Genomic DNA, 26,328 nt, shown 5'->3' with positions numbered 1-26,328 from the left:
CAATATTAAAACCGACTCGTAAAAGTAATTCACTGCTTGCAAATCTCTTTTACAATTTCTTAAAAATCTAACCTCCTGGATTATAAGTTTAAAAAACTATTGAAAAATGTATTTGCATGATGTATACTTATCATTTCCAGAACCCTGGTTGGCTAAAGTGTGGAAATGACTTATGTATTGACAGCACTTACTTTCCAAGGTATCTTGTATTAGTCAATTTACTTATTTAAGTGTCTCTTAACATAATTTTAAGTGACCCTACTTTTAACCATATTCAGACTGACGTCTGGTTTACCCAAAATAGACAGGAGGGGGGGGGGAGTCACAGTGACCCCCATTTATTTCCTTACTGTGATACAAATTTATAACATATGATACATGCTTTGAAAGCCCTTGGAATCAACTTTGGAGACCCTGTAAAGTTGTCTTTATAGCCTGGAATCTGGGAGAACAAAACCAAATATATTTATTAAATCCATGTTGTAAGTAAGACAAAATATATATCTTCAGTCCGTTTATATCTTTGTTATTTAGCGTCGCTACATTTTGGTGACCCCAAAGTTTGCTTGTTGCTGTTGACTATTAAATAATCTCTCTCGCCAACGTACCTGAAATTGGTATTGACTAGGTCCCTGCGTTTTTCAAACCAGAACACCATAGTAGGGTTACCAGCAAGATTTTGAGAGTCAGTTTCAGCAATTTTCTTGGGAGGGTTCCCAGAGAAGATTCTGCTGTCTCCACCTCTGAATCTCTTTTGGTTTTCTGCTGGTGTTGCCCGGAGAATTTCTGGACAGTCCGGAGCTTCCAGAGCCTTGAAACCAGATGAGATCCCTTCCAGTATAGCCTCCTGTTCTCATGTTTTCATCAGGGAGGATGCATCTAAACCTTCGCTGTACAGAGGACCCTATCTAGTTCTCTCCAAGTATTTTCTTGTTCAGATTGATTCAATGTGTGACTCCGTCTCCGTGGACCAGCTTAAATCTGTGCTTTCTGATCACTCTGTAACTCCTCAGCAACCTCCCTGACGTTGACTCTGGCTCCATTGACTCGGGCTCTGTTGGCTCCAACCTCTCCAATAACTCTCCAGAGTGCCCATAAGGTGAGAAGAAGGTTAGATTCTCACCTCGACAGTCTTCTCCTTTCCAAGTTTGTCAAAACTCTCGAAGAGAAATTCGAGTTTATTACCTCAATGTTGTGGAGACCCTGAAATATCCTCTTCAAAGCCTGGAAGCTGGGAGAACCAAACCAAATATATTTATCAAATCCATGTTGTAAGTTAGACAAATATATATCTTCAGTCCGTTTATATCTTTGTTATTTCGCATCACTACACAACATTAATAATCTGGAATCAAGTTTGCAAATTTGCAAGATTTAAAATACTTATTGCAAAATCAGGTTCTTTTGCAAAAAATGTGCAAAAACAAACTGTGCACAAACCATGATAAACTAGGCATTTTTGAGAAGCCCTTGACCCAGCAAATTCAAATATGCAAAAATAATTGCAAATTTTCAAAACCTAATGGTTTGTTAAAGAAAAACTAAAATTGTGCAAATTCCCTTTTAAGGTGTGTGCAAAAATCTACGCAAAATTTCTTGGCATAAATTGTGCAATCTGCTTCCTTGTGTGGTAGGCTTTCCAAAGAGCATAAAATGTTGAAATCCAATGACTTGATTGGTCTAATGAGGACTCATAATAAATAAAAATTTACACCAATTCTTTTTGAGTTATTAAAAAAAACAGGGGAGTCCCAGTGCCCCCCCCCCCTACAGTCTGAATAGGGTTAAAGAATTGCATATTATATTCACAATGGATACCCTTTGAACCTGTTTTTTCTATGGAGTAATCTGTTCCCTGAGCATTCTCTAACCTTCTACAAACCAACTGATAACTGCTGCTATAGGGTGTGCAACAAGGTAACAAGTTTGGTCCTATCTAATACACAAAATAAAGCAATTGTAAACACTATTGATTTTCCTTTCCTCTCTGGTGTTAAAAATTTGCCTTTAATCTGCTGTAAACTTCAACCTCTCAAAATGCTTGACTATTTTTGACACCCTTCTGTTTCTAAATATTAGCTTTGATCATTTTCCTCAATCAAAATAGAACCTGCAAATAAACACAAAGCTGTAGGTTTTCTTAATCTTAAAAGCTGAATGCAGAGGCGCAACTAGGGGGGGGCGGCCGGGCGCGCGCCCTCCCCTAGCACCTGAGAGGGGGGGTCCCCAAACCCTAACAAAATAATATATTGCCCCCCCCTAGCAAAAGTCCTAGTTGCGCCCCTGGCTGAATGATTGATTTATTTAGTTAGACTGGCCTTAATTTTCCGATTTAGGAAAATACACAGGTTAGGTCATCAAAAGTGCCAAACTAAGACCTAAATAATGGCTTGGTCTTGTTCCATAAGAAAAAAGATACAATGTCAACAATTGTTTTCGCTGATCATACATCTGTTTCTGTTCCACTCTTTTAGATCAGTGCATATCTATCCCTTGTAGACAGGGGAAAATTGCATGTTGATGCATTTTTCTGAATTTCTTTCTCCCTAATATTTTACTATTTGTTTTCCATGCAGAGGTGTCAAATTTCTCTGCCATGCTATGTTGAGGAATAATTTATTAGCTTTTTCATCCAGCTATTGATATTGATTATATATTTTTACTGGTTTGACAAAAAAAAATCACAGCTAAGCAGGGTTTGTAAGTTCATCTTGGACAGTGCTACAGAATATGTCCTCATCTACAGCAATCTTTTCCTTGCAGCCAGCAGAGTGTAGACCAGTATTATAGTGCATGCTGCACAACCTATCAGGATTGCTTTAGGATCCTTATTTCTGGCAAGAGGAATGGGGAAGTGAAGCATAGTGAGACCCCTCCTTCGCTGCACTATTATTTTCTTCTTTTTCCAAGTACTGCCATGTTTTATTCCATAGAGGGTTCTGGTCAGCCGCAAGTAACTGGAGAGAGTTGTATAAGAACCTGACTGTTATGAATTCCCTTGATGCTTACACAAAGAACTAGATTCAATAAAAAGAATCACCATCTTTCCGACAAGTTTGGATACTTAATAACCTTGTTATTACAGAGTATATTTAAAGATGTAAGTAGTAAAATCTGGATCTAGGAAGGTAAAAAACCTCCATTCTTCAGGTTTATATGTAGCGTTAAAAGATAAATGTTAGTTGTAGTTCCGCTTTTTCTTTTCCATTTGTGTGCAGGGGATACACCCCTGGCTAAAGTTTCTCTAGTTTGCCATTTTCTCTCTCTCACTCTGTATCTCGCCTAGCAAGACCTATTGGTTGCTTCTCTGAAATCTAGACATTCACTACAAAAGACACAATATAAATACAGTAAAATACAAAAAGGCTTTATCCGCTTAAAGCTCTATCTTTTAATCAACTATTGTCAAAACATTTTTAACAGTGATTCAAATCCGTTTTTTGAAATCTGTGATTGTTTACTTACAAACCCATTTTTATTTCGGCATTTTTTGTTTAATATTGTATACATTATAATGAATAAGGAAAACACCATTTTGACAGATTAGGAATAAAAAAATAAAAACATTTGTTTCAGCGGTACAAAGTGTGTGGACACAATGAAGTTGGTTGTTTAAATGATGAAGACTGTACAACTGGATTGTACTGCAAGTATATATTTTAACTATTATCTTCAGTGGCGCAACTAGCACTCTTGTAAGGGGAAGGAGAAGGAGAAATTAAATTTGGAGGGGCTAGGGTGGGGGTTAGAGGGGGCCCCCTGTCGAAAAGTGTTGCAATTGTAAGATTTGAAGTAATTAAAACAGCATTTTAAATTGTTGAAGGGTTGGCTCTGTGCTCAAAAATATACCAAATTCTTATAATATCTATAGCTTGTTCTTTTGTTTAAAAAATATATACTGAAAACTATTGGTAAATTAAACATGTGTGCGAAGCAGTTAAAAAACCTTTGTTCATCTAGTGGGTTTTCATTGATCTTTTAGTGTCTGTTAGTCCTATTCACTTTGCATTTAAAGTCCTCTATTACAGTCTACAGAACTTATTTTTGTAATTCACCCACTAGTCATATTTGTCCACTATATAGCCCGTAATTGTAGGGCTGATGATCATGCTGGAGTTAAGAGAGGGGGGGGGGGCAAAATTTGCTTGGGGGGGGGGTCCAAACTTGGTTCCCCCTAGTTGCACCACTGATTGTATACTTATGATATATATATGTATACATATTTTAATGGAAATATCACAATTGTACAAGATGCCAAAATTAGGGTTTCCATGCACAAAAATGTTTTATTCAATTTTAAGAAAGTTTGACCAAATTTTGTTAAAAAATAACAAATATATTTTAGAAGTTAATTATGATGCTCAAAATTTGTTTATTCTTCTGATTAACATTTTATCTAATTTTAAAGAAATAACGTATTGAATTAATGCTGTAGAATTGAAACATAATTTTCATATTGATAAATCTGACATATTTAGACATAAAGATTTCAAAAACTCTAATAAAAGTGAACTAATGTGGTTCAAATATTGTTTTGATATAAGGAAAGATGTAGCTCAGCCATACTGTGAAGATATAAATGAATGTGACAGCCTACTCAGTCTTGCAGGGAAGTTAATCTTGTAATATTTATTATATTTGTAGTTGTCTAATGATGGAATTTAGGCAAGTTAATTCACTATAGCACAGTTGTATGTGGTTGGAGTAGTTTATTATATGCAAGGGATGCAAACAAAAGAAATCATGGCTTGGTGGTAATTTTAGCTATTGCTTTACTAAAAACTAGGTTTTGATTTTGAACCCATTATTCTAGTGATAATCTTTTTGTTGATTATCTTTCCTAACTTTTTAACTCATAAGTAAACCTGCTTAACAGTACAAGCAAGGTACTAAAAAGAAGTTTTTACATTTTTTGTATATAAACAAAATAAAAAACAAACCAAGAGATTAAGATTTTTAGACAAGCCTTCCCTGAAAAAGAAACATCCTAATGTGAATGTTAACATTTTTTCTTGGGGGGGGGGGTTACCTGGGACCAGTGGCATAAATAAGGAGGGGTAATTGGCATTACTTACCCCCCCTAGAATCCTTGGGGTAATTTACCCCTAGAATCTTGGGGACACAAACATCCTGGTTTAGTAACTTGATCTCCATGTCTATGATTACCATTAAAAGGAAAAATGTAAAAATTTGGCAATTCGTGCAGATAATCTTACTCAATCTTACTCAATATTAATAATAATAATAATGAAAATAACAATAATAATAATAATAATAATAATAATAATAGTAATAATAATAATAATGAAAATATAAGTGTTTTATTTTAATTGAAAATATAAAAGATAACAAATGACACATTTAGTTCCTAATTCAACCGCCAGGAGTATTGCGATCGATATCTTTCAGCCATGAGCTCTATGCTTCCTATGTACAGCGTCCCGGGTGACGTCACAGTCAGTTGTAGTTAATATGTTGTTTGTTTCTTATCTTTTACTTTCAATGTTCAACTCAACAATCAACATAACTTATAATTAATAAGTAAGCGGTAAGTGCATAAATATGAACTAAAAATTAAAGTAAATAATCTTATTGTTCAAATGAACTGAAACGACAAGTATGTATTTAAAAAGTTTTGCCATTTATAAATTAAAGAAATTCTAAATAAATAATAACAAATTCTTACGATAATTTATCTAAGAATATGAATTCTAAACAGATACATTGCCAATGGTTGAATTATAAATACAGTTTTTTAGGGTGCTTTGCACCCATCTTCTATTTCAAAATTGATNGGGGGGGCAGAAATCCGTCTCAAGGAAAGACCCCTTCATTTGAAGTTTTTTTAACTAAAAATAGTGGGAAAGTGGGGGCGGGGGAGTTTTTATAAAAAATATATATCCCATTTCATAATTCTCTAGTCTCTTTACATTGCTGTACAGAGATTGATTCAAGATAATTTTTTTCCTTAAACTATCCATAACTTTCTTAAGAATCAGCAGATTTTATAATGCGCTTAATTTATGTAATGGTGTGGACTCTAACTCCCCCAGATTTATTGATGCGCTTAATTTATGTAATGATAAGGACTGTAACCCCCCCCCCCCTAACACTCAATAAATCAACATTATTTTTGCATGGAATTAATAAGATAGTTTTTCTTTCTTATATTAGTAAAAATTATTAAAATTTTGTTGTATTAGGCCAAGGAGATGGTGGAGTTCAGCTCTAGACTCAAGGGTATGGCTCTCAAACTTGGAGCCCGACAATGTCAGTGCTGTCATCTTCGGTAAAAACACCCTTATCAAAAAAGGAGATGTTGTCTAGCGTATCAGAGCTGTTGTCTTACCGATGCTGATGCCATGAAGTACACCATCGTCATCTCTGCCAATGCCTTTGAGGCTGCTCCCCTGCACATATAAAATGCCTTTTTTTTTACTACGAAATGTGCACCCTTCAGAAGGCGGTTGGTGAGGATAGTAAAGGTCGAAAAGTGTTATGAATGCCAGAAACAAGATTTTAAAAAATTGTTAGTTGCCAATCAGATTCAGCTTCAAGGGTGGGGATGGGGTCTCTCTAAAAACAGACGGTAGTTGGGGTAGTATGGGTAGTTGCCATTAAGATTCAGCTTCAAGGGTGGAGGTGGGTCTTTCTAAAAACAGATAGTAGTTGGTTAAGTAAGGTTAGTTGCCATTCAGATTTAGCATCAAGGGTGGAGGTGGGGTCTCTCTAAAAATAGACGGTAGTTGGGGTAGTTGGGTTTAACTACCCTCACTACCCCAACTACCATCTGTTTTTAGAGAGACCCCACCCTTACCCTTGGGGCTAAATCTGAATCTAAATGGCAACTACCCTAATTACCCCAACTACTGCCTGTTTTTAGAGAGACCCCACCCCCACCCTTGAAGCAGAATCTGATGGTAGTTAGGGTAGTTGGGCTTAACCACCCCAACTATCCCAACTACTCTCTGTTTTTAGAGAGACCCCACCCTCACCCTTGAAGCTAAATCTGAATGGTAACTACCCTTACTACCCCAACTACTGTCTGTTTTTAGAGAGACCCCACTTCCACCCTTGATGCTAAATCTGAATGGCAACTACCTGTACTACCCCAACTACCATCTGTTTTTAGAGAGACCCCACCCCCACCCTTGAAGCAAAATCTGATGGTAGTTATGGTTGCCAGGTTTAACTACCCTAACTACCCCAACTACCGTCTGTTTTTAGAGAGACCCCATCCCCACCCTTGAAGCTGAATCTGATTGGCAACTACCCTTACTACCCCAACTACCATATGTTTTTAGAGAGACCCCATCACCCACCCTGGAAGCTGAATCTGAATGGCAACAACCCTAACTACTGTCTGTTTTTAGAGAGACCCCACCCTTGAAGCTAAATCTGAATGGCAACTACCCTTACTACCCCAACTACCGTCTGTTTTTAGAGAGACCCCACCCTCACCCTTGAAGCTAAATCTGAATGGCTATACCCTTACTACCCCAACTACCGTCTGTTTTTAGAGAGACCCCACTTCCACCCTTGATACTAAATCTGTACAGGAACTACCCTCACTACCCCAACTACATTTAGTTTTTAAAGAGACCCCATCCCCACTCTTAATTTTTATTTGAAAACATTTTGTTCCTCATCGAGTGAGAAACAATATTTTTAAGGGGAAATCAATTTTAATAATAACAAAAATTAACGATAATTTTTTGATATGTTTTTAAAATAAATAAATTTTTTTAATTACAATTTGTATTTGTTTATTTTGATGGCGTCCTGACTTGACACCGCATTGTGAAGCCCCGTCAGGATGCTGTCCTGAAGTCTTTCTAAGGCACCCTCAGGGGGTCTTAATTAGCCAGGAAGGGGGGAAGGGGGGTGGGATGGGAAACAGCTTTAAGACAGCTGACAGTATCAGATTATATGGAGAGATAGTTAGACAGATAGATAGCAGCATAAGGACCTCAGGAGAGCATGAGAACTCATAAATAATATGATAAGGCCGATATTGAGAGAGGCCCTCAACCATGCCTTACTGGTCTTTTCACGGTCTCCTATCTCTCTCTTGTCCGTAGCCCGGAGGGCATCCGTTTGTGGTACTGCAGAGGCAAATCAAGGCCTCCTCATGAGGACTTCAGGTCTTGTGGGGTTCCTAATTGCTTACAATACCTATGCTTTATAGGAGGTAATAGTACAGCATGCGGACCAAATACCTTGGACTGTTTGAACACCATAGGAAGTTTTGAATGCTCCTGTACGGATGGCTTTACTGGCTGGAGTTCGTTGTCTGGCTGTAGTGATATTGACGAATGTAAACTAGGTAACAATTCAAATTTTCTACTACTTTAAAGTAATTCTCCACTTTTAAAGTAGAGTGTCCGATTAACAATGGTACCTGTTAAACCTCATGTAAACCTCCTTTTTTTAATTTCAGAAAGTCTTGTTAATGTTTTTTTAAATCTAAATATTTATTTTGTAGCAGAGATTAAAATATTACATTTGTATTGCAAGTTTACAACTTTCATAAATGGAAAAACTACATTATTTATTTTCTATATAAATGATTCATATGATAGACACAGATTAGACTTTGAATGCCAGTGCAATATTTCGCAGCTGACTCATCTTTAGTCCACAGGTTAAGCTTGATATCCAGTCCTAGGTCCACTCCTTCCCTATACAACTCCAAGAGTTTATGCGTAATTCTCATTGTTTGTGTTTTAAACTCCCCGCCATAGCAACAGCTGGGTCAGCTGGTATCAGGCTAGGAGAGGGAGAGTCACAGAGATGTGTTGTTGCTAGCAGGGTTAGGGGGAGACTGGCGCAGGGTTAGGGGGAGACTGGATTGTTAATGGTGATAACCTTACATGCAACTTGCAATCTGTTTGTCAATAAAATAATAAATTTCATTTATTTTTTTTCAAAACTGAATTGAAGAAATAGAAAACTCAAGATTATGTGTCTACACTCCAGTTCTTGGTATAAGTTTCTCACAATTTGTGGCAAGAAAAATTATGGATACATCTGCCATTACTACAAGGAGTACTGAGTGGTTTTATTTTAAAGTTCTTTTTCTTCACTGGCTGAATTTCTCAATTTTTTAGATTTTATGAAAGTAGGCTAAATGTTAGACTTAATACAAAAAAAACAATTACTCATAACAAACACCAAATTCAATAATTTAATGTATTTGAGCCAGGTCTATAGAGATGGTTCAAACAACGTAGTTTGTGTTGGTGATTCAGGACTTGGCCATTTCTTACAGATGTAATCTTCACATCGGTAGCTAAGCAACCTAGCTCAAATTCATTAATTTTAGTTCCTGACGGTGTAAACCTGTAAAAACTTTTATTATTTTATATGCAGCAGACTTTACAGTTAGAAATCTCTATGACATGAGAGTAATCAGTTTCATTAAATCTAGGTTCTCACAACTGCGCTGGAAGAGCTTGTGTAAACTCCTTTGGAAGTTACACATGTGGCCAGGGTAATAAGAAAAAAATTTAAATGTTAAAAAATTCTAAATTCAATGAATATTCTCAAAAGGCCTTTTTAGTCATTCTTGTAAAGCTGACTGGTGGAGCAACTTCCAAAGAAGGAACAGTATATGTCTGGAATCAAGTGAATCAAAGATATGAAGGAGTTTGTGATGATGCGTGGGACAGGTAAGAATTTAAATTAATTTAGAAATAATAATCATCTTCAGAAAACATCAAATTAAACTTTTGGTTTTACTCAACCATTAAATAAAGCTAAAAGTTTAATGTCGAATATTTTTTTTATGGTTGTAAAGATAGGTTTTTAACTTTATTAAAAACCAAAAAAGTAGACTCTAAAATTATGTCCGTAAATATGATTAGTATCCTAAAATAGTATCAAAATAGTTTCATACTAAAAAAATAAATCAACAGGATGGCTGTAAAGTTAAAATTTTTTGTGCAAATTTCTTCAAATAAGAAGTATATTTGCTCTCAAACTAACATTAAAACTGTTTAAAGTAAATATTTAAATTTATGGAATTATGAAACATTTTTCTCTCCATTGTGTTCACATTACATTAGAAATACAGGGCCGACCTTAAATTAAATAATATAAACACATCATTTTAACAAAGTTTGTATCCAAACATGATGTTAAGAATTATTTGCCTATAATCAGTAAAATTTAGAATATGTTTGCGCTCCATCCCTTGTTAAAACCCTTTGTTTCTGTCTCCGAGTCGGAGCAATCGATGAGAGTCTGAGACTAGTTAGTACACTCCAGGATCCCAGATAATAAAAGCATGTATGAGCTAAGCTCTGCTGTATTATAATCAGGGCTTGGGGACTTGTACTACATGGACAGCTAACAGACAGTCAGGAGACAACTAAATAATTCCCATCATTCACCTCAACAGAGGTTGGATAGCCTCATTCTTGTCATCTACTACAACTTAGGTTGGACAGCCTCATTCTCATCATCTACTACAACAGTATATCCTCTGAGTTTCTCAACATATCAATAGAGTAACTCATCTGATCTACAGCTAGTTCAACTACTCTAGATACTCAAGCATGGCCTAATGAGAGGTCCACTGGAAGTATAGAGTAACTCTTTCGATCTACAGCTAGTTCAACTACTCTAGATACTCAAGCTGGGCCTAATGAAAGGGCCACTGGAGATATAGATTAACTTTTCCGATCTACAGCTAGTTCAACTACTCTAAATACTCTAGCTGGGCCTAATTAGAGGTCCACTGGAGGTATAGAGTAATCTATGGATAAAGAGATGTCTGATAAGACTCTAAATGCTCGAGCTGGTCCTAATGAGAGGTCCACTGGAGATATAGAGCATTTGGTAAACCTAAGACATCTGAGTCTAAACCCAGTGCAGCTGGTTCAACTACCCAACGGAACCAATGCTCCAGGTGTTTCTATAGGTAGAAACACTGGAGATGCAGAGTGATCAGAATACACAGAGGGAGAAGAACTGAACTCTCTGGCTACTACACCTACAGCTACTCCACAATCTACCGAGAGCTTTACTCGAATCTCAGACCTTATTGGTGATCAACAGATAGATGATCAGTACAGACCGATGACTTCGGGAGAAGAAGAGATCTTAAGGATTCATGAAGAGGAGATCTACCGTACTCCAGACATGATTGAGCTATCAGGAGGGTTACGGATCACTGGAGATCCTCGAGGAAGCTGCTCCTTACAGACTGCTCCAATACAGGACGCTGTAGAAATGGATGACCTAGATTTGGAACTGGAAGAACTCCTGAGGGACTTTCCTGAACCCGGGACTCCTCTGATACAACCTCCAGCCCCAGATTACCCTTATCACCCTGGAGTAGTTTAAACAGCTGAACAGTTGATCTATGCAGCAGGAAGAGACCAGAGGAGATTGAGAGATGCTCTACAAGAGTTATTAGAAGATATGTTACCTTGGCGCCGTGACAAACTCCTGAAAGACAAACTCCTGAAAGACAAACTCCGGAAAGACAAACTCCTGAAAAGACAAACTCCTGAAAGACAAACTCCTGACGAGACAAACTCCTGACGAGACAAACTCCTGACGAGACAAACTCCTGAAAATAAAAAAATAAACAATATATATATTTAATCTAATTATACAATTACTAATGTACCAATTACATAAAGATTATACACAGATAAGTTTATACATAAGCTACATCTATAGAACTGGAACATTGCCAAGTAGGAACCCGGCTAAATGTTTTAGGTTCTCAAATCTATTATTATTGTCCAAGTGACCAAGAAAGGTTTGCACTTGAGAATCTCTAGATTTCCTTCCTCCAGCTCTGCTTCTGGCATCCTCTGAGGGTAGGTTACCAAACATAATGTCCCTGAGCTTACCCTTGACAATACCATCCTCTCGACGGAACCCTTGGACAACTTTCCATACTGATGCATTTTTTTCCAATGAGGAATTCCATGCATTGTTCCATGCTTCAACAGAATTAGATGTAAACTTGGAACCATCCAAAATATCTACATGTATAGACCACATTTCATACTTAAACATGGGTGATTGTCTGGCATTACTTCGTCCCAATATTCGGCCAATCCAGGTCTTCTCTAGATAGTGTATGAATTCATTTATCTCGTCCTCATATTCTCCCCAAGACTCATCCTCAGTCATTGACTCTGTAAACTTTAATACTCCTTCCTCGTAATAATCAGCAATCTAGAAAGGTAAAAATGATAAATGCAAGTGAAAAATCACAATATATATATATATATTCTTACATTGTATTGCCTTATCCCTGTACTTTGAACAAGTCCAGTATGTTTTTGCTCCGATTTCCTTCTCCTTGGTGTAAGTATAGTTATTCTGATCAATAAGGCGCACGGATCCTGCACGAGCATTGTAGTACTTTGCTGCTTGAAACATATTCAAAGTACTAAAGTTTGAGAATTTTTTCTGGAATATTTGCGGATTTTTCTTCTAAAGTTTATGAATTTTATCAAATTTCATTCAAAGAAAAATTTCATAATTTCAGGAGTTTGTCTTTCAGGAGTTTGTCTCGTCAGGAGTTTGTCTTTCCGGAGTTTGTCTTTCCGGAGTTTGTCTTTCAGGAGTTTGTCTTTCAGGAGTTTGTCACGGCACCTGTTACCTTAGCTTAAAGATAATATCTCCTCTTCCGAAGCATCTACTCCTAGGAAAGCTCCCCTTCCAAATCCAGGACGAGAGGGAGCTCTAAATGAACCGGAAGGTCTGAGGATAGCTTACAGGGAATATCTCAGAACCAGCGGTAACATTGAAAACATTGAGGAGCAGCTCCATGCTTGAGATATTCTGTGGATGGTTTCACTACCTCTAGACCGCTTTGAACCACAGGCTGGACTACCAGAAGCAGCAGCTGAACTAAACAGACTTGATGAGCTTAGAATTGTAGGATGGATAGATATAATGCAGCTTGCTGAATGATGGGTTTCCTAACAGAATGTAATGAGACAGGAATAAACTTAAACAGATGTATTTGTATCAATAAAATATAAACTGATAAATCCCATTCATTTATACTCCAAGAGATAGACATTAAACTATATGAATAACTAGAATTTGTTAGTTTATGAAACTGGGATCGAAAGTAAAGCCTTTGCATTAACCCTTAACATAGGAGGGGCAAATGGTTGACCTTGATATCCCTAGGATTTATGTCTGGAATTTGAATGATATAAAGAGGTTTATATGTTGCAAATCTAACAAATCATATTTACAAAAAATGTTGTGTATAATCTCTGAATTTTTAAGCCTGGATGCTGCGGTTGTCTGTAGATCACTTGGGTTTGGTGGAGGGGAGCAAACATGGTCAAGTTTTTTTGGTTCAGAATCAAACTATTTCATGGATGATGTCCAATGTACAGGTAAACTTATTTGCTGTTTCAGGACATGAATATCCCTGGCTATGATTGCCCTGAAGAAATCTTGACATTATTTGATGAGTAAAATGTATTCTGTAAAAGTTCAGGAATATGTATATTTACAATTCTATCTGTTTTCAGGTGACGAGAGTAGTCTATTCAGCTGTAAATATACAGATATAGACACATCTTTATCTGTATATTTACAATCCTTTCTGTTTTCAGGATATGAGAGTAGTCTATTCAGCATCATATACAGATATAGACACATCTTTATCTGTATATTTACAATTCTATCTGTTTTCAGGATATGAGAGTAGTCTTTTCAACTGTAAATATACTATAAAAACTACAACAGTAAATATTATACAGTTTCAAAATAACATCAGGACTGTTAAAATAAAATTCTTGGTTAAGGGAATGAATTTTTGAAATGAAAATAGCTCGTTTTTTATTGTAATCTATGGTCATTGAATTATCACTTTGCAGAACATTTCCTAAATGTTTTAAGTCGTTAAGACGAATAAATTTATTGGGCTTTGCTCTCATAATCAATTAGAAACAATTCTATGTATTTTCTTTTATTTCTAAAATAAAGACAAACATTTCATTCATTTGAGGCAAAGAATGAGCTCTAAAGTTTATGTTGAACTAGAAAAAGGGTTACCAACAAAGGATGATAATGACAACTGTATAGAATCTATTCTGCCATTATTTCCTGTAGCTGTAAACATTGTTTCTTTCTTTACCAGATTATTCAAAAGACTTTATTTAAGGTAAAGGCTAATTTTAACATTTATATTGTCACATTTAAAAAGTATTAGCCTTTAGGTCATTATATACGGGGGCGGATACAGGCCGGAGCAAAAGGGACAAGTCAGCTCGAAGTTTTCTGTACATTTTTTGAGGCTCCTCCAAAAGGAGCAAATTACGATCTTGATCGGTGGTGTATTTTTCGACATTCGCAAATCCGCTATACTCCACTTTTGACCTACGCCAAATCCGTTATACTACACATCCGACCTACTAGCACGTGGTTTTACGGCTGCTATATGAACTTGAAGCCTCAGCGCTCGGCCCCTAGCCTGTCTAGCCGCAGCGCTTGGCCCAGAAATTGTCTTAACCTAACCTAACCATCAAATAATACAAAAATAAAGAGCTGGCGAAGGTCTGATATTGCAGTAGGTCGGAAAGTTAGTCAGAGGTTCAGTAAGGGGGATGTTGCGTATAGACAATGTAATATTACCATTCCAAAATATTACCAACTGTCATGTTTCGTGGGACACCCTGTAGGTCAGTACAAGGTATGATAATAAGTTTCTCTAAAAAGAATTAGGGGTTCTAGTAGAACTCTCAGCCCTGACATTTTTTGTTGAAAGTTCATTATATTTTTCAGATCAGTTGATGTCAAACAGATCTTTGTGTAATTGTAATGAAGTATATCAGCTTCGTTCGTCACAGCAAGAAAAATTTCATATTGGTTCCGAACTTGGTCCAACAAAGTCTGTTTTAGACCCTTTAACCATTTAGACCATTTAACAACGATCAAAAGCAAAGAGAGATCAAGTATTTATATGTATGAAGGACTTTTAAGGAGTTTTCTGGCTTTTCTTTACATACGAGATGCATAATCAACGGCATCTCTTTGGTCCTATGTCAGAGACTTTTGGACAAATTTTGTTAAGATTTTTGTAATTTTACAATCTTGCTTTACTTATCTAATTTATCTAATTCTATGTCAGAGACTTTTGGACAAATTTTGTTAAGATTTTTGTAATTTTACAATCTTGCTTTACAGCTTTGTTTATAATCTAAAGGCATATATCAAACTAACTGGTAAACATACTTCTAGAATCATTGCTAATATTTTTCAAAATTTTTGACAATTTTCGGGCCGTCTTCATGGCCTTTTCTCGACCGGACATGTCATATTTCTTCAAACATTCATTTTTCCCTTCTTAACCCCATAAAACTACCATTAAAGTTCATAAATTTGGTTTTTGCATCGTCTAATAAAAACATTTTTTGAGTAACCGAGCCTCCAAAGTGACCTCTTTCTCTAAACGATATTCTAGAGATTCCAATGCTGTGACAACAAAACAAATCCACCTTCAGGAGAACCGTCCTTACATCACAACAGCACTCTGCCTCAGGAGAACAGTCCTTAAATCACAACAACACTCTGCTTCAGGAGAACAGTCCTTACATCACAACAGCAATCTGCTTCAGGAGAACAGTCCTTACATCACAACAGCAATCAGCTTCAGGAGAACAGTCCTTACATCACAACAGCACTCTGCTTCAGGAGAACAGTCCTTACATCGCGACAGCAATCTGCTTCAGGAGAACAGTCCTTACATCACAACAACACTCTGCCTCAGGAGAACAGTCCTTAAATCACAACAGCAATCTGCTTCAGGAGAACAGTCCTTACATCACAACAGCAATCTGCTTCAGGAGAACAGTCCTTACATCACAACAGCAATCTGCTTGATGCGAACCAGGCCAACATAGTATCCAGTATAAATATAGTGAACATCAAAAGTTTTTTAGAGCTGAGACTTCTAGAAAATATTTTGGCGAAACTTATTGATCATAGTGGTAAGTAACTAAGTAGGTAGGTTATTAAGTAACTATGTAGGTAGGTTGGTAAGTGAGTAACTAAGTAGGTAGGTAGTCTTAGGTAGGTTAGTAAGTAACTATGTAGGTAGGTAAGTAATTAAGTAGGTAACTAGGTAGGTAGGTAAGTAACCAAGAAGGTAAGTTGGTAAGTCTAGGTAAGTAACAAAGTAGGTAGGTAGGTAAGTAAGTAACTAAGTAGGTAGGTAAGTAAGTAACTGAATAGATGGGTAAGTAACTAAGTAGGTAGGTGTATCAACTTTAAAACTTTAAAATAGGAAGACGACTTTATAAAAATTTCCTTAAGTGTATTTGGTGTTGTTACAAAACAAATAGTTAGACACTGAAGTGGTACTCAATAGCTGACTGATAGAACAGCTAACTGGGCAATTGAATTTGTAATCGTTTCTATTTTTAAGAAAATTGATACTTTAAAAGAGAAATGTATATATGTTTAGGATCCGGATCCGCAAGATTTTGGCTTCCCGGAACCGGATCCAAGGGGCAAAATATCAACCAAAAAACAAACAAATTTTTCCACTCAAAATCCAAATTTAAAAATTAAAATTTAAAAAAGAAAGATTATTAAAGTTTCCTGAGTTCTGATTAGTTCATTAAGTTTTAGCATAAAAGTAAGCGAAAAATATAAGACAAAAAATTTCAAAATTCTGCTTTGTTAAAAAAATCTGTAAATTTTAAAGAAATAACCTGGATCCGGATTTGGATAAAAAAAAATTTCCAGTGCGGATCCAGGATCCGGATCCGCATCAAAATTAAATGGATACTAAGCACTGCAAAAAGTTTTAAAATCGTATTTATTGAAATATGATTTTTACATTTTTTTAAATTTCTTCTTAATTCACTATTTTGTAAAATCTTTAATTTTCTAAATTGATTGTCAACAGAGGGGCTCTGTGAAATCAGCTTTGAACTATCTGATAAACTATCTGCGATAAATTCAATCATATTTTAATTTTTAATATTAAAAAAACTAATACTTAAAACGTATAGTTAATAGGACAAAATCCTAAAAGGACAGGATTGGATTAAACAATACATCCCATTCGACACTGCTATGGTTTGCAGCTCCTGGCTTATTATGGCTAACAACAGGCTCATCAAATAACAGTTTAAAAACTCCATTTCTCCTCCGAAAAAAGTAAGACTTCATTTTCTCAAATAACTTTCCTAAATTGTTTAATGTGTTATAATGTTTACTTATAATAACTTATTTAAGTAAAATATATGATTTGATTTAAGTTGAAATCACTTATTAAGTGGAATGGGTCTGTTTAGACTGTACTATTGACATGTTCCATACTCTTGGGACTAAATAAAGTCATCACTTGAGTCTAAAAGTTCCTTTTTCAGAGTTTTATGCTTATCACTGTGCGCAAATGTAAATGTTTAGCTTGAAAAAGTGCAATTTATCTAATTTATCTAATTTTATCTAATTTATCTTATTTATCTTATTTATCTAATTTATCTAATTTATCTAATTTATCTAATTTATCTAATTTATTTAACTTATCTAACTTATCTAATGGATGTAACGTTGGGCAGCTGTAATGCAATAAAAAAACCTTGTAGAACATTTGAAATAAATCAATTCCATATACGGACTATGCATTTATATTTTTAATAATTCAACCATTAAAATATTCCCTATGTTGTATCATCCAGTTATATCTAAAATTGGTTTCACACACAACTGGGAAACATAATTTATTTTAACACAAAAATCTTAGAAAACATGGTCTGCTATAGTTGAAATGAATGATTATGAGAAAACGTGGTCGTAGTTTATTTGGATGATCATGAGAGCATCTCGATGATGAATGTTGCACAGCTGGAAACCTTGTCCGGTCCGTCCAGTATCTTCCATCCTCGTACACTACCACATACATCCAAACTTCTAAACCAAAAATAATAATTAGACAGTACACCACCACATACATCCAAACTTCTAAACCAATAATAATAACCACATACATCCAAACTTCTAAACCAATAATAATAATTAGACAGTACACTACCACATACATCCAAACTTCTAAACCAATAATAATAATTAGGCAGTACACCATCACATAAATGCAAACTTCTAAACCAATAATAATAAAAGTAGAACAAGGGTTGTATAACCCTACTAGAGGACAGTAGGACTAGGGTTCCATAAACATACTAGACGATATTAGGACAAGGGTTGTATAAACTTACTACAGGACAGTAGGACAAAGGTTGTATAAACCTACTAGAGGACAGTAGGACTAGGGTTCCATAAACATACTAGAGGACAGTAGGACAAAGGTTGTATAAACCTACTAGAGGACAGTAGGACAAGGGTTGTATAAACCTACTAGAGAACAGTAGGAAAAGGGTTGTATAAACTTACTATAGGACAGTATGACAAGGGTTGTATACACCTACTAGAGGACAGTAAAACAAGGGTTGTATACACCTACTAGAGGACAGTAGGACAAGGGTTGTTTACACCTACTAGAGGAAAATAGAACAAGGGTTGTATACACCTACTAGAGACATTAGAATAAGGGTTGTATAAACCTACTAGAGGACAATAGGACAGTAGGACAAAGGTTGTATAAACCTAGTAGAGGACAGTAGGACTAGGGTTCCATAAACATACAAGAGGATATTAGGACAAGGGTTGTATACACCTACTTGAGGACATTAGAACAAGAGTTGTATAAACCTACTAGAGGACAGTAGGACAAAGGTTGTATAAACCTATTAGAGGACTGTAGGACAAAGGTTGTATAAACCTACTAGAGGACTGTAGGACAAAGGTTGTATAAACCTACTAGAGGACAGTAGGACAAAGGTTGTATAAACCTACTAGAGGACTGTAGGAAAAGGGTTGTATAAACCTACTAGAGGACAGTAAAACAAGGGTTCTATAAACCTACTAGAAAACAGTAGGAAAAGGGTTGTATAAACCTACTAGAGGACAGTAGGACAAAGGCTGTATGAACCTACTAGAGGACAGTAGAACAAGGGTTGTATAAACAAACTAGAAGACTGTAGGACAAAGGTTGTATAAACCTACTAGAGGACAGTAGGACAAAAGTTGTACAAATCTACTAGAGGACAGTAAGACAAGGTATGTATAAACCTACTAGAGGACAGTAAGACAAGGTATGTATAAACCTACTAGAGGACAGTAGGAAAAGGGTTGTATAAACCTATTAGAGGACAGTAGGACAAAGGTTGTATAAACCTACTAAAGGACAGTAGGACAAGTGTTGTAGAAACCTACTAGAGGACAGTAGGACAAAGGTTGTATAAACCTACTAGAGGACAGTAGGACAAGGGTTGTATAAACCTACTAGAGGACAGTAGGACAAAGATTGTATAAACCTACCAGAGGACAGTAAGACAAGGGTTGTATAAACCTACTAGAGGACAGTAGGACAAGGGTTGTATAAACCTACTAGAGGACAGTAGGAAAAGGGTTGTATAAACCTTCTAGAGGACAGTATGAGAAGGGTTGTATAAACCTGTTAGAGAACAGTAGGAAAAAGGTTGTATAAACCTGCTAGAGGACAGTAGGACAAGTGGTGTATAAACCTTCTAGAGGACAGTAGGACAAAGGTTGTATAAACCTACTAAAGGACAGAAGGACAAGGGTTGTATAAACCTACTAGAGGACAGTAGGACAAAGATTGTATAAACCTACTAGAGGACAGTAAGACAAGGATTGTATAAACCTACTAGAGGACAGTAGAACAAGGGTTGTATAAACCTACTAAAAAATAGTAGGAAAAGGGTTGTATAAACCTACTAGAGGACAGTAAGACAAAGGTTGTATAAACCTACTAGAGGACAGTAAGAGAAAGGTTGTATAAACCTACTAGAGGACAGTAGGACAAGGGTTGTATAAACCTACTAGAGAACAGTAGAAAAAGGGTTGTATAAACCTACTAGAGGACAGTAGGACAAAGGTTGTATAAACCTACTTTGCATATTCCTGGTTGTCTGGTGATAATTTGATCAAGGTTCCAAGAGCTACCAGGGTTCTAAACCTAGCTTCCCAATCTACAATATATATAAATTATAATTTGATATTTTCTAATTGGTTCCATTTCAGTGAAAAAAATATAAATCCTACCTGTTAAAAATGTTAGAAAGTTGACGCCAAGCACAGACAAGGCCTGAATTTGACCGTCTTCATCCAAGGGTCGTTTAGACAGTGCTACAGTATAGTTGAGCATCACAGTTGTTGCAGCAATCTGAATATTCTTGTTCTCTGCCGCTACAGGAAACAAATGTTCAAATATTCTTGTAACAACAGATTCTCTGTACAGCATCAAGAACTCTTCTCCCTGATTTATAGAGAAGAGATTAGACAGTACTCGCAAGGAGAGCATCTGTGTGGGTTGTGGAGAATCTTTGTTTACATTTCTAAGACACACACTGAATAACTGGTCCAAGAAGCTCTTATCCAGGACAAAGGACTGATTGTGTGGATGTAGGAGAACCAGACGAACTAGATCCAGAGCAGGGAATATATACTCATCCTTCCATCTCAATACCTTAAGTAGGTTTGCTACTCCATCAGGATCCTTGTTCTCCGACAAAGCCAGGTTTGGTAAAACTTCTATAACTGAATCTTCAAGTTTGAGCTCAGATTCAACCTTAGAATTAAACTCCTTCAGTTTGTTGATCAATGGTTCAGCTTTAAGAGCTTGGTCAAACCTGATAAACTCTGTGTGCGGGAAATATGGGTTTGGAGTATCAACATCCATTCCGTTTGCCTGTGAAGTTGTGTATGCACCCTGCATCCAGGGATCAGGGGGAGGATTAACACCTAATACTGGGATATCTCCACCACCACTTCCAGACGTGTAGGCTCCAGAGCCTGTGAATGGATCTACTGCCACACCTCCTGAAGGATTTAACTGTTCTAGACCCTGGGTAGTGTAGGAGCCACCAGAGGTAAAGGGATCGACATTACCACCAGCTCCCAACCCTAATGTTTGTCCACCAGTATTCTTCATAATGTGTCCAGCGATCTCTTCTAGATAATATTGACTTAGATCATACTGGTGAATAAACTTCTGGGCGGCCATATAGGGGTCATCACTGATGTTAAAGGGTAGTTTTAGGGTAGATTTGGGTTCATCTATCTCAATATCAAATACATAGTCGTACTCTTTACCCTACAAATAAAGAAAATTGAGTTTGCAAAAACGGACATTAACAGGGCAAAAAACAGAGACAAATGATGAAAATGACAGGGCAATTTTCTCAGAAATTATAGTTAAAAATTTAAATTTGACGCATATTTTTATTATCAAGTGGTGTATATATTCCTTCCCTATATAGCACGGTCCCCCTTAATCCAACCTGATAGAGCTTTTTCCCTGAAGTCGCCTCTGATCCCCCAGCAGCTCCAACTACATCGCCGATCTTGTTCCACTTCTGTTCCGACATTGACCAAGCATGAACTAGAAAATAAAAAATATCTTAAATATTCTAGCTGCAGCGCTGTGATCGTCTCACAAGCTTAGTCTAGTAAAAGAGTAATGTCAACCATTTACTTTAACCAATGATTATGGAAATAAAAAAAATTCGGAATTTTGTAAAAACTTTGATCAAATCAAAGCTATTTGTCAAGTAATCGATCCCAAAGGGGGTTGGCTTTAAGTTTGAACTAATGTTTAAAAAAAAAAAAAGCNCATATATACCTGATACTTGAGTGCCATCCCGAACCATCCTAGTCTGCCCATCCTTACTCCCTGGTTCAAACAGAGCTTCAGGTCCTTGTAGATCTTCAAGTTTAACCCCACCTAGCTCCTGCTGGGCAGATAGGGTTGATTTACTCAACTCATCCTTAAAAGTATGATTTTTATCAGTAATGTCCGTTCAACTATAAAACTATTCACTATTTAAATGAGAAAGCGTTAAACAGTTCTAACTGTTAAACAGTTCAAACTATTTAACTGTTCAACCGTTTAAATTGTTAAACTGTTAAATTGTTAAACTGTTAAACTGTTCTTACTGTTAGACTGTTCTAATTGTTAAACTGTTCTAACTGCTAAACTGTTTTAACCTTTAAACTATTTTAACGTTTAAACTGTTTTAACCTATAAACTGTTTTAACGGTTAAACTGTTTTAACGTTTAAACTGGTTTAACCTATAAACTGTTTAAACGTTTAAACTATTTTAACGTTTAAACTGTTTTAACGTTTAAACTGTTTTCACGGTTAAACTGTTTTAACGTTTAAACTGTTTTAACCTATAAACTGTTTTAAAATTTAAACTATTTTAACGGTTAAACTGTTTTAACGTTTAAACTGTTTTAACGTTTAAACTGTTTTAACATTTAAACTGTTTTAACGGTTAAACTGTTTTAACGTTTAAACTGTTTTAACGGTTAAACTGTTTTAACGGTTAAACTGTTTTAACGTTTAAACTGTTTTAACCTATAAACTGTTTTAACGTTTAAACTGTTTTAACCTTTAAACTGTTTTAACTGTTTAACTCAACTGTTCAACTGTTCAACTGTTTAACTGTTTAACTGTTTAACTGTTTAACTGTTTAACTGTTTAACTGTTTAACTGTTTAACTGTTTAACTGTTTAACTGTTTAACTGTTTTACTGTTTTACTGTTTAACTGTTTAGCTGTTTAACTGTTCACCTGTTCACCTGTTTACTTGTTCACTTGTTCACTTGTTCATAAGGGATTGGGATGCGAGATTACTTACTTGGGAGGAAGACACAGAACCGTATGCTGTATCCAGAGATGCAAAAATAAAAAATATTGCTAAGGTAATGTTTACCCAGTGCAGGGGTATTTATTCTGTTGCCATCCTCCCCTCTACCCCACCCCCTACCCCAAAGTTCTCAAAATAATTTTTTTCTCTCAGTTTATTATGAATGTCTGAAGCAATATTATGTATGCAAGTTTTCGTTGAATTCGGGAAATTAAACATTTTTTTGGTAAATCTAAACAAAATTTAAATTTAAATTTAAAATTGAATAAGTCTAAGCAAAATTTATCATCGGTTGAAGAGCTATTGATGAAATTGGTTAAAATAGTTAAATTACTGGCTCAAGCATAAGTGATGGCACAGTTGAATGAAGGCTTGTTATAATGTAAATTGATAATATTTCCAGGATTTGAATGTCGAAGTTAAAACTTTTTGTGGGCACACTCTCTACAATCCTGAAGCTATCATTGCAGCTAATAAAGGAGATGTTCCGCTTACGTACCAGAAGTTTCAGGTTTGTTTTCATTTTCACTCTCACTCACTCACCAACCCTTGAAATACCTTTTCTGGAATATTTGGGGGCATGCCACACCTGGGCTGGTGATGACCCGTGCAATGATACATTTTGTAGAATTGTGGTTGCTCCAGCCTAACCTCTAGCCTATATCTGTGACCTACCTACGAAGTATAAAAACAATGTTGTTAATTGTAAAAATAATTATGGATGTTTTAACTCACTTCCATAGCAATCTTTTTGGTATACTTGTACAGGAGTAATATTATATTCTGTCAGATATTTTTATTGTTTGTATATGGTACAGGCGTAATATTCTCTTCTAGATATCTTCATATTTCTATTACAACATTTTTAACGCTATGCTATGATATTGTTGTTTAGGGATTGTTAAGTAAACTTGGTTCCCCTGCTAAACCTCTTGAACTTCCTGCTGTGCTGCCAACAGAGTCAAAACCTGAGGACATAGACGAGGAAATATATTCAATTTATACTTTTACTTAATTATTTATCATAGAAAAGTATATTTCGTACACATAGATACAAACAAAGATATTACGAGGTGTATACTGTACAGCACATACACATTTTAATGAACGAATGAAAGAATGAATAAACATATAGATTGTATCATTTGTAACTGTTAGTCGGTACATAAAAAACAAATTAACTTATTTAATTCTTAAAAAATCAAAATTGTCAAGAGAAATTAGATTAGATCTTACATCTAACAGTTCACACAAATGTGGTATTTTCCGATTGATATCTAAAGGAATCATTGAATAGGTTAAATTTTGTTCAACATAATGTTTGGACAGAATATCCATTGAGGTATTGCAAGCTTTTGACATAGAATTGATATTTTTCATAAAATATTCGATGATCATATTAAAAAGATCTATCCTGCATTTATTAATATTGAAAGGATTTAAGGCATTGGCCTAATACTACGATGGTGGTCTGCGGGTTCTACAATGGGGAGCTTTATTATCATTATTATCCAAGGAATCAGAACTTTGAATTTATTGGCAGAACTATTAAAGAATTCAAGAAATGAAAAATTGGTTATCAAAATTTAACTTTTTACTTTTTGTTTAAAAATTATTTATTTTCCCTTTTTCAGCGAAACGTACCTTACATCTGGGGAAAATTAATTTTCAGAGGGAGAAATAATTTCCCTTAAAATGTATACCCTAGGGCCTATGTTGATATGTAGCTATATAATTCATATCCTTACAGGTTTTTATCTCCAAATTTTGTTGAAACTTTCCAAAATGTTTGCATCACTTTGCAAATTGTTGCTCCTTAAAAAAAAGTTTTAGACCATTATTCAAAGTATTCAAGTCCTATCCCTGAATTCAAATATAAATGATATTTTAGAGGAAAATACATTTTTAAATTCTTTCAAATAATTCTATTTTCTAACTTTTTTTCTTAATTGAATAAGAACAAGTAACAGAACTGAGATGAATATTGGATATATTTTTAAAGAGTAAATACGATGTTCCTAGTTTAGAAGATATTTTAAAGAGAGCTGGGAAGAAATCTGATGATCTAGGTAAGCAGCTGGATTATTGCATTCTTTAATATAACACCAGTAATGCCCGGAAGTAATGGACAGTTAATCAGAACATTTAACACATATATCTCGGGTAATTTTAAACGCACAATAAAGGCAGACCACATTTTGGAATTGGCAGGGCTAGGGCTATTGTCATCTTTTCATTAATCATTTTTGTAAAATTAGCTGTTACTTCGTCTGATAAATTTTAAATTAATTCCGGGTCTTTCTGCTTATGACTTTATATATAATATTTATCAATTGATTCTTTATTCCGTATTTCCCCGGGGCGAATCAATTGAAATAATACTGAACGACTATTTTTCACTTTCCAATTAAGGAAAAAAACGTTCTGTATGAAATATTGAATATACATTTTTTAACTGAAAGCTTGACCTTTTTTCGATAAATTAATTTTTCTTTCCAACGAATTTTATTTTAATGTTTCACTTGACTAATAAAGTAAGCTTATCATTTATCTTTACTTGCCATAATTTTTTTTTTGCATTATTTGATCACAACAAACCAATATCTAAGATTATAAAAGGGATTGCTCTGGAAAAACAAGGGGTAGTGAATCTATCGACTACTCTAATTTTGATTCTCTGAATAATATTCATTTGCTGTCTAGTAGTAGAACGGAGAACGTAAAGTTATACAAACATCAATTCCGTGCGTGCAGTCCTTGAAAAATATTCAGATTTTATATTTTTAAATTTTTTATTTTACTGTCGATATTATTTCTTGTGACATCCAGTTTTGGAGGTAAACGCTAGGGTCTCCTAGTGAACGATTTTTGGACCCCCCCCCGTGCCCCGCTCCCCCCCTCCTATCAATTTTGTACATGATCATTTATTTTTCAGCAAATTTATTATTATTTATTTTTTTGTTATTTAGGGTTAGGTTAGGTTAAGACAAGTTCTGGGCCTGGCGCTGCGGCTAGGATGGGCTAAAATAATAGTAATAATAATAATAATAATAATAATAGTAATAATTATTATAATAATAAAAATAATAATAATGCCCGATTACATGGGTACTTTTTCAACCTTTATCCCAGTAACAAACAAAAAAGAAAATATTTTGAAAAAAGATATTCCTTCCTTGTTTTTGCTGCATTAGGCCACTAGTTACTTAAAATGAATAACGATTACTAAAAATTATCAATTTTAAGATACAAAGAAGGATATTTCGGTTATTTTTGTTCTTTAAATAAAGAGTAACATGAAATTTCCTTCACGGTCTCTTTAAGGTCTGAATAAGTTTCCTGGTGGCGAGAGCGAGGCCTTGAAGAGGTTGGAGGACAAGATCTGTGAAAAAACCCGAGGCTGGGTTCTCAAATTTGAGAAACCTAACACGTCTCCGAACTCTCTTGAGGTATCCAATTAAATACAGTTTTATTTAGATAGATGGTTCAATTATCCCGAGGCCGAATTTAAAGAATTTAAACCGGGTCGCTGAACCGCAAAAAACAGGTTCTAATTGAACGCCGGCTCAAATCTCAAAACACTGAATACATT

At 35.4% G+C, this 26,328-nt stretch overlaps 4 protein-coding genes across 4 annotated transcripts in view; 2 read left to right on the top strand and 2 right to left on the bottom strand.

Annotated features, from left to right (window-relative positions):
• Nucleotides 1–15,893, top strand: part of LOC111713366 (fibrillin-2) — a 30,001-nt gene extending 14,108 nt beyond the window's left edge. The window contains exons 10-20 of the mRNA XM_023488216.1: nucleotides 141–199; nucleotides 1,845–1,917; nucleotides 3,577–3,650; nucleotides 4,545–4,609; nucleotides 8,189–8,326; nucleotides 9,431–9,493; nucleotides 9,563–9,671; nucleotides 13,270–13,382; nucleotides 13,605–13,658; nucleotides 14,776–14,881; nucleotides 15,410–15,893. Coding sequence (XP_023343984.1) covers nucleotides 141–199; nucleotides 1,845–1,917; nucleotides 3,577–3,650; nucleotides 4,545–4,609; nucleotides 8,189–8,326; nucleotides 9,431–9,493; nucleotides 9,563–9,671; nucleotides 13,270–13,382; nucleotides 13,605–13,658; nucleotides 14,776–14,881; nucleotides 15,410–15,893 — 1,338 coding nt within the window. The remainder of the gene's footprint in view (nucleotides 1–140; nucleotides 200–1,844; nucleotides 1,918–3,576; nucleotides 3,651–4,544; nucleotides 4,610–8,188; nucleotides 8,327–9,430; nucleotides 9,494–9,562; nucleotides 9,672–13,269; nucleotides 13,383–13,604; nucleotides 13,659–14,775; nucleotides 14,882–15,409) is intronic.
• LOC111713368 (uncharacterized) lies at nucleotides 11,586–12,482 on the bottom strand. The gene is made up of 2 exons (XM_023488218.1): nucleotides 12,261–12,482; nucleotides 11,586–12,198 (listed from the first exon to the last, which is right to left on the bottom strand). The coding sequence occupies exons 1-2, from the start codon at nucleotides 12,378–12,380 to the stop codon at nucleotides 11,686–11,688; spliced, it is 633 nt and encodes a 210-aa protein (XP_023343986.1). The 5' UTR covers nucleotides 12,381–12,482; the 3' UTR covers nucleotides 11,586–11,685.
• Nucleotides 15,894–17,708: 1,815 nt separating the features above from the next.
• LOC111713367 (phospholipase A-2-activating protein) lies at nucleotides 17,709–21,884 on the bottom strand (the record flags this gene model as incomplete). Its single annotated transcript, XM_023488217.1, has 5 exons — nucleotides 17,709–17,913; nucleotides 19,976–20,054; nucleotides 20,128–21,178; nucleotides 21,366–21,466; nucleotides 21,707–21,884. Coding segments are annotated over 5 exons (1,509 nt in total), but the record flags the coding sequence as incomplete, so codon positions are not given.
• Nucleotides 21,885–22,647: 763 nt separating this feature from the next.
• LOC111713365 (cryptochrome-1) overlaps nucleotides 22,648–26,328 on the top strand; it is a gene marked incomplete at its 5' end in the record, with an annotated part of 10,886 nt that continues 7,205 nt past the window's right edge. The window contains 5 exons of the mRNA XM_023488215.1: nucleotides 22,648–22,791; nucleotides 23,140–23,247; nucleotides 23,632–23,721; nucleotides 24,739–24,805; nucleotides 26,061–26,185. Of these exons, the coding sequence (XP_023343983.1) occupies nucleotides 22,648–22,791; nucleotides 23,140–23,247; nucleotides 23,632–23,721; nucleotides 24,739–24,805; nucleotides 26,061–26,185 (534 nt within the window). The remainder of the gene's footprint in view (nucleotides 22,792–23,139; nucleotides 23,248–23,631; nucleotides 23,722–24,738; nucleotides 24,806–26,060; nucleotides 26,186–26,328) is intronic.

This window comes from Eurytemora carolleeae, unplaced genomic scaffold (assembly GCF_000591075.1).
Source record: "Eurytemora carolleeae unplaced genomic scaffold, Eaff_2.0 scaffold1083, whole genome shotgun sequence".
In the NCBI taxonomy this organism is placed as follows: Eukaryota; Metazoa; Arthropoda; class Copepoda; order Calanoida; family Temoridae; genus Eurytemora; species Eurytemora carolleeae.
This window is presented reverse-complemented; position numbering and strand designations above follow the sequence as displayed.

Bases quoted from the DNA above. Each gene is read 5' to 3' on its own strand.
- LOC111713368 (XM_023488218.1), bottom strand. From the start codon at position 12,380: ATGCTCGTGCAGGATCCGTGCGCCTTATTGATCAGAATAACTATACTT. The intron at 12,199-12,260 runs GTAAGAATATAT...TTACCTTTCTAG, and splicing joins CAGGGATAAGGCAATACAAT to ATTGCTGATTATTACGAGGA.